Genomic DNA, 8526 nt, shown 5'->3' with positions numbered 1-8526 from the left:
ACGGGAGGGGATGTTTTCTCCTTGCACGGCTCTCCGGAGAGCCGAGGAGCCGCTCAGCGCGACACGCGCAGCCGAGCCTTTAGACTGATTTATGGTCCCGCGTTACACTGACGCAGAGCCTACGGCGTAAGTGCGCGTCGCCGCGTACCCTACGCCGTACCCTACGCCGTACCCTACGCCGTACCCTACGCCGTACCCTACGCCATACCCTACGCCGTACCCTACGCTGTACCCTACGGCTTAGGTTTGTGCGTCGAACCATAATTCAGGCTTTTCTCTTCCAGAGCTGAGAAACGTCACCTAGTGTTGCTTAAATGTGGCCCCATGAAATCATTCACTATCATCAAAACAAAGTCAAACAAGACTATATGACGTTATATTTCTAAAAGTAAGTGAAAGTGATGCAAAGTAAAGGAGGAGAGGATGAAACATTGCAGTCCCTACACCTACATTAGTCTGAATATAAAGGTACTGCAAGGGGCCCCTCCTGCTCAGAGCAGCTCATCCTGGTAAAACCAGGTAAAACCAGGTAAAACCAGGAAAAACCAGGACCAGAAGATGTTCTTAGCAGATGTTCTTCAGACGGGGAGTCAGAGAGATGCAACGTGCACTTTCTGTTTTGAAATGACACTTTTTATATTTGTGCCACTCACTGATTAGTAACTGTTTAATAAATACAGTTTTGGTAAATTTGACTTATTCCCCCTTTTTGCATGAAAGTTTAAAATGAGCATATATTAATGCAGTATGAACAAGAATGTTTTAATGTAGACGTATAGAATCATCATACTGGTGTGATTCTATCCATCAAAGTGTCAATTCAAGGCTAAGGCAAAATATCCAGATATATATCGTGTATCGTGACAGGGCCTTAAAATATCAAGATATTAATAAAAGGCCATATCGCCCAGCCCTAGTCCCATTCCTAAAGTCGTTAAGGGTTCAGGGCTGTCCCATTCCTAAAGTCGTTAAGGGTTCAGGACTGTCCCATTCCTAATGTCGTTAAGGGTTCAGGGCTGTCCCATTCTTAAAGTCATTAAGGGTTCAGGGCTGTCCCATTCCTAAAGCCGACGCCACCACACAGTCATAGAAGGACCTCAGTCTGCGCAGTTGTTGTCCTTTTCTGCTCTTTTAATCGAAGTTAAGTGCCCTGAAAGGCGCCTTAAATAAATAAAGCAGACAAGCCTTTTATTTGAGCCTTTTATTTTCCTCCATATGAGGTTAGACATAATTACATGGAAAATTTAACTGACCAATGCACTTCTTGTACAATGTTTGTGATGCATATGGTTCATTGTTTTACATTGAGCTGCTTAAAATAACAAGGAATCTTTAGTTAGTCTTTACAAGTGTAAAGTTGAGGACTACATTGTGCTTTTGTTTATGAAGGAATGTTACATTCAGGTCAAAAGCTTTTTTTTGTGGAAAGTTGATTAAACATTGGCATAAAGCAGCATATTTGCCCTTTCTCATGTTGTTAACAGTATTAAAAACATTAAAAAAATACCTTACTGTAATTTAGAACAGCAAAATATGTGTGAATAAATGTGTGATTAATATGCGAAAAATCCCGAGTTAACTATGGACAACATGCGATTAATCGCGATTAAAAAAATGAATCGTTTGACAGCCGTAATCTAAATATTTGGAATTCTGTCAGTAGAAAACTATGATGCACATTTCTCATCTTGTGTTTTGCTGGGAGTTTGTCGGACGAACAGAAAAGGTGCGTGTGTAAGTTTCTTTAAGATTCCCAATAAGAAAAACTTTAACTGAGATAAGTTGTTTGTTTTTATTTCTAACTCTGTGTCTTCTTTCTCACTTCAACAAGGATGCAGGTTTAAAACACCCAACAACTTCTGGTGACCCCGACGGGATGTGAGAAGACGTCCTTGAGTTCCAGACATCGCAGATTGGACTCCAGTTCGCACGGAAAAGAATCCTGTGGTCAGTTCCCGAACCCCTCGGCCCTCACAGGCTCCTCACATAAGGTCAGCAGAAACCTGTTGCCTAATAGCCACATCTCTGAGAACTGAGATTAATAAATATGAATCAATGTGAGTGAAGAGGAGGCTAACTGACCCAGATTGTTAAATATTGGTTTGTTTGTTTTTTTAAGTTTGGAGAACATTGAAAATAATGATTGGATGAGTAAAGTAGGAGATTCAAGGTAAAAGTCTGGTTTAAGTCTGGATAAAGTCTTTTTTATTCTTATAAGTTTTGTTTTTGTTTTGTTCAATTTTTATTTCTTTTATATAAGGAATACAAATTAGTGGAAGAGTGTGGTTGTGGGACTAGTGGACTGTGATAGGCTGAGTATGAACAGAAGGTAAATTACACTAAAGGTAAACTTCCTTTGGCTCCATCTGGTGGAAAGAAGGTAAATTACACTAAAGTAACGATCAACTCCCCATGAGGAGAGGAGGTAAACTTCCTCTGGCTCCATCTGGTGGATAAAGGCTGCAAGTGTATTAATTTATTCCAATAGTTAAAAAAAAAAGGCAGGCATACACTTGAATTGAATTGAAATTTTATTTCGAACATAAAACAGAAGTGAATACTAAACAAAACAATAATAATCAATAATAAATAAATGCAAATAAGAAAACAAAACAAAAATAAAAATAAAAAAAACATGCATCCACCATAATTAACGTGCTCGAAAAGGAGTAGGACGAAGTAAAAATGTATTAAATCCTACCCCCTAAACTATATTTCATTATGATCAAAATTAATTTAATTTCTATATAAAAAACAAAAGATAAATATATAAATATCAATAATAATACGTCCTCATACCTATATACACTGATATAAATATACCCATTTATAAGTTAACTAGATACAACTGAGCTCTGCTATCGCTCACAGAACGACTTTTCACATAAAAAAATAAACAAATTAATCAAAAATGCACTCGTACACACCAAGAATCAATATATATATATATATATATATATATATATATATATATATATATATATATATATATATATATATATATATATATATATATATATATATATATATATATATATATATATATATATATATATATAAATAATGTATATATATGAAAGATAAATGGTTTATTTAGCTCTATTGATAATGGAGGAATTTGTTAAAGTTAAAGAAACAACACAGCCACTACCTGGTGGGCCTGGTTGATTTCTTCTGTAATTCTGATGATTTTACTGTTAAAGAAGCTCATAAAGTCTTCACTACTGAGAGCTGCAGGAATGCACGGCTCAATAGAGTTGTGACTCTTTGTCAGCCTGGCTACAGCACTGAACAGAGATTTGGGTTACGTTTGTTATCCTCTATCAATGATGAATAATAAGCTGTTCTAGTGTTGTGAAGGGCTTCTTTATATACCATTAGAACATTTTCCAAAAAAGTCCATATGCCCGTCCTAATCTGAGCTTCTTACTCAGACTGTCATAAACTCAGATGTTGCTCCTTCTTAGAAGAATATAGAAAAAAGGAACACTGAGACCAAGATTATTATTCTCATTTTTAATCTCTTAAACACTTATACACATCTTTACCTCTGAAATCACAAAACTTGATTACTGCTATATAATGAAATACCATAAACAATCATTTAAATGTTCAGCATAGAACAGACAATATAATTCACCTCTTTAAAAAACTAAAACAAATATACATTTATAGAAATTAACCCAGTCTTACAGGAAAACCTCTTACTTTAACTGCAAGTACTTGAAGTCGTCATTCTGGACTCGGGGCATTGTCATTGACGAATACAGAAATCGTTTAATTGCATTGATTGCCTCAAAAGGTTGTGCAACAAAATATTAAGTTATGGGTACCGTCATTTTTGTCCTGCCCTATTTCATTAGTTTGTTTTTTTTAATAATTATGTTAATCAACAATTCAAAAGTAATGGCTGATTTTGATTATTTAATTTTCAATAAATTTCTATTTATTGTTACTTTTGTAAGTTTCAAGTGATTTCAGTGAGAGTTGTGGGTTTTTCTTTCTTTAACTGAGGGGTACCAACAATTTTGTCCACGTGTGTATATCTAGGTAAATTAAAAATCTGCTTCGTCTATCTGTTTTTCATTCTGAGGAGCATAGGTTGATTTTCTCACTTTAGACATATTTGAAGTTGTCACCAAGTATGATTCTTGAATATTTGTGACCCCTGCAGGGATCTTTCTACCAACTCTCCTCATAAAATGCTGCACTGGGATTTTTTCTGACTTTCCTTTATCTCATCAAGAAACCTTTCAATCATTTCACTCATTTCATTTTCATGAGTTTCCTGCAGCTTCTCTTTTTCCTCCTCCTTTACTCCTTTCATTTCCTTCTCATGTTTCATCAGTAAATCCTTGACTTCGGTCAGATTTTTGTGTTTCTTTGAAACAGCCTTCACCAACTCATTGATTTCTCTTAGATGGTTTTCCCTCTTTTGTTTTTCGGTCATTTCTTTGAGGGCCTTTAAGAGGTCATACTTTTCATCCCTTTCCTTCACCTCCCTCTTGTGTGCTTCCTTCTGACCTGCCAGTTTCTTTTTATATTTTTCCTGGAATTCATTTTTCTCTTCAGCTAATCTCCTGACCTTGTCTTCAAACTTCTTCTGCAGATTTTCTAGTCTTTCTTCTAATTGTTTCTTTTCTTTTTCCTCATTTTCTCTTCTGTTTTCCTCCTCCTTCATTTTCTTTTCATACATTTCTTTTTCCTTCTTGTATTGTTCCTCGAGTTCTTCCAGTCGTTTCTGCTCCTTCTGTTTTCTCTCTTCATCTTCTTTCTTTTGTTTTTCCCACCATTCTTTACGTTCTTTCTCAAAATCCTCCTTATCCTTTCTCCACTTTTCCCGGGTCTGTTCCAACTCTCTGCTAACGCTTTTCTTTTCCTCTTTTTCTGACTGAATTTGTTTGTCCAACATTTCAAGCTGTTTGTTCAAAATCTGGCGATGTTCTTCGTCACTACGTTCCCTTTTCCTCCTCTCCTCTTCCCTCTCTTCCTGTTCCCTCTTTTTCTCTTCCTGCTCTTTATTTATATTTTCCTTCATTTCCTTGAGTTTCAGCTCAGTTTGTTGTTGTAGTTTTTTGCTCTCTTCTTCCATTTTTCTTTTCATTTCTTGCATTTCTTCTTCATGTTTTTGTTTGAGTTCCTCCTTTTCTCTCCGTATTTCATCTGCCTTCTCCTGCAGGATTCTCTCCATCTCCTTCTTTATCGCTGCTTCAGCTTCTTGCAGCATCTCATTGGTGTAGCAGTTTCCTCTGTTTCTCTTCAACATGTCATCAGCCTTTCTTATCAGATCTCTGACCTGATCACGATTGTTTTTATCGGTGTTATTGAACACGTGGAACCTTCCTCCACAGTCATCGATCAGCTTCTGAAATGAGTCATCGCCCTCTCTGATGTAATCTTCAACAGATTTGTTTTCATGTTCTAAATCGTCACCTCTTGTAAAAAGGATGATGGTGAACTGTTCTGAATTCTTCCCAAAACCTTCCCTGAGGAGTTTGAGTGTCTCCTTCTCCTCGGGGGTGAATCTGCCGATCTGCACCACCACCAGGAAGACGTGGGGTCCTGGAGACAGAAGACTGATGCACTTCAGCATTTCCTCGTTGACCTGGTCATGTAACAGAGTCGAGTCAAACAGACCGGGAGTGTCGACCACAGCAACAGCACGACCGTCCACTTCACCCACTTCTTTCTGACAGCGTTTGGTGACTGAAGTTTGCTTTGATTCAGCTTTAAATGCTTTACTTCCTAAAATGGTGTTTCCTGAGGAGCTTTTTCCACAGCCGGTCTTCCCAATCAGAACAATCCTGAGAGAGTCTGAGATCTGCTGCTCTTCATCATCTGCAACGTCATAAAAAAGTACACGTTAGCTTGAAATGTCAGCAGTTTCTATCTCATGGTTCCAGGTGTTTCTGAGCAGTGAGAGATGAGAGTTTACCGTGAGCGTTACTTACACATCTGTGCTTCTTTCAGCTTCTTTACTTCAGCTCTCAGTGCAGTGTTGTCTCTCTCTTCTTGTACGACTCTTTCTCTTTGGACCTTCATAAATGTGTCTGCTGAGTAACTGCAGAAGTGTTTGAGTTGGTTTATCTTTTCAACAGCACCCAGCAGCTCTGGGACCTGCTGATTACTCTTAACGTTGAAGATGAGAGATCTCCCTCCACAGCTCTGACGGAGCTCTTGGATGTCTTCGCTCTTTTCCACAAAGTTAACAAAATCTGGATGGGTGGGATCTGAGTCAACGGTGAACAGAATCATGGTGAAGTCATTGACTCGAGAGCTGAAGGTGTTCTGGACGGTCTGCAGTTCCCTCTTGTCGTCATCGGTGAGTGGACCCACAGGTAGGACCAGGACGAAGGCGTGGACGCCCTCAGGTTCACAGAGGGAGACACACTTGAATGATTCCTCCATCACTTCCTCTGGAGGTTTTCCACCCAAGGCAGGCAGCTCCACCAGGGAAACCAGACGTCCAAACACCTCTCCTTGATTCTGGAAGCACACTGGTGAGTTAGAGACTGAACGAAGGTCTCTCCGACCTGAAATGGCCTTGGCTGCTGATGTTTTCCCTGCTCCTTGTCTCCCACACAGAACCAGGTTTAAAACGGTGAGAAAGGTTCCTTCAGTACAGGAGACAAAAATAGAGCAACATTTTATCATCTCTTTATCATCCAAAGCTCCAGCAAGCAGCGGCAAGGATCGCAACCCACAAAATTTAAACGAACAAACGGCTGCAGACGAGAGATTAAATAGTCCGCTCAGCAGCTCAGCTGTGGCTTGTTATAAAACTAATGATTTAACTGAAAACACATTAAAGCATGAATAACTGAGTTAATATTTATGTTTTTTGGTAAGTGACCGTGACCGGTATAAGCGGGATAATGCCATTCAAGGTGTACATTATCATAAACATATATACTTCGCGGAGGCAAACCGCCCCCGCGTCATCCATATATTTATGATAATGTACACCTCGTCAGGCATTATCCCTTAAATATACACACACAGAGTTTATCTAGACTTTTGTTTGAATCTTAAGTTAGAGTTTAATTATCTTCTAGAATCGATGGGCATTTCAATAAAAGTAAACAAACCCACGCACTGTTTGTTTCAACATACTGATATCTGAATTATACCAGGGAGTTAAGCTCCTATGGTTGGAAACCCTTCTTCTCAAAGGAGCAACTGCATCTAAAGCTGAGTGCAGCAGATCTGCGGTTACTAACCAGGATAACAAAGATTTCCCCTATGTATATTCTCTCTCTCTCTTTATGTATATATTAAGTATATATAAATAAAGTATATATACTTGCACCAACACAACAGAAAATATTTGACTATTCAGGTCCAGCCACATAACAAACTGCCTTTGTGACTAAATATCAGAGGTGATTTTGGGAGGCATCTTCATAAAAAGAAAAGAAAAGAACAACACAAACTTTTATATGTATGACAAATGTTGTAAAGATATTTTGAAACATACCAGCTTCTCGAACAGCATCCAAGTTGATCCCGACTCCCTTGTCTTCTTTCAGGTTTTCAGAGGAGCTGGGCATCTCAGGCTTTGCATCTACAAATATCTCGCGGGTCACATGATCTCCATCACATTTTTCCATAATTGTGTCCATGACTGTAAACAGCTCTGAACGTTGAAGCTTCTTATGAAACATCAACCTGTGTTTACATTTACTCATCAGTTGTCCATACTGTGGATGATTCTGAAGTTTGTCTATGCCACCAGATCTGTCTGGTATTAAGAGCAGCATATGGTTGTAAACCTGGTCACCATAAAACTGCAGGGCTGATAGGAGCCTCTTCTGTTGCTGCTCAGTGAAGCTTTCAGGCTGGAGAACCAGCAAGAACATGTGAGGTCCAGGATCAGAGAGTCTCGCAAAGTCTTCTACAAACTCACCAACTTTGCTTTCAGGAATGTCAGGATGTAAAACATTTGGTGTGTTGATTACAACCATTTTTTTGTCTCCAATAAATTCGCTGTGTGATACACAGCGCTCTGGTTCTTCTTGGGGGTTGAAACTGGTCTTCTTGTATATGAGGTTCCCCACAGAACTCTGTTCAGACCAGCTGTTCCCCAGCAGAACAACCCTCATCTCAGTCACTGGAGGATGAAAAATACGTTTTTATTTACCTACGCAAATTCAACATATTGTGACGTACATGAAGAAAAGAAATTCATAAATATTTAACTTACTTAGAGGTGGCAGAAATCCAAGACTATTTCTGCGCTTAGTGGATGTTCCGTGTTCTGTAAGAATAGGGACAAAGAAAACAGTAAAGGAATGTTAAAGTTTGGAAACTTAACCTTGATATCATGTTTGTTGTATTTTTCAAAATCAAGTAGAGAAATCAAATTATTTATCACCACAGCTAAGTAGTTTCATTTTTGACTGCAGAAATTAATAAAAATAGCAATTTTTCAGCAATTCACACAATTATGGTCAAATAAATTGGTAACCTTCAATTAAACAAAGAAAAACGCACATAAACACACTGACAAAACAACTTGAAACTGAT

At 38.3% G+C, this 8526-nt stretch overlaps 1 protein-coding gene across 1 annotated transcript; it reads right to left on the bottom strand.

Annotated features, from left to right (window-relative positions):
• Window positions 1-4045: 4045 nt before the first annotated feature.
• Window positions 4046-8313, bottom strand: LOC133450845 (golgin subfamily A member 6-like protein 22). Its single transcript, XM_061729749.1, has 4 exons — window positions 8204-8313; window positions 7478-8110; window positions 5952-6614; window positions 4046-5838 (listed from the first exon to the last, which is right to left on the bottom strand). Coding segments are annotated over exons 1-4 (2940 nt in total). The 5' UTR covers window positions 8205-8313; the 3' UTR covers window positions 4046-4195.
• Window positions 8314-8526: the final 213 nt, after the last annotated feature.

The sequence above is a fragment of the Cololabis saira genome, chromosome 9, assembly GCF_033807715.1.
Source record: "Cololabis saira isolate AMF1-May2022 chromosome 9, fColSai1.1, whole genome shotgun sequence".
Lineage (NCBI taxonomy): Eukaryota > Metazoa > Chordata > Actinopteri > Beloniformes > Belonidae > Cololabis > Cololabis saira.
Note: the sequence above shows the minus strand (reverse complement) of the source record. Positions and strands in the feature narration are given on the sequence as shown.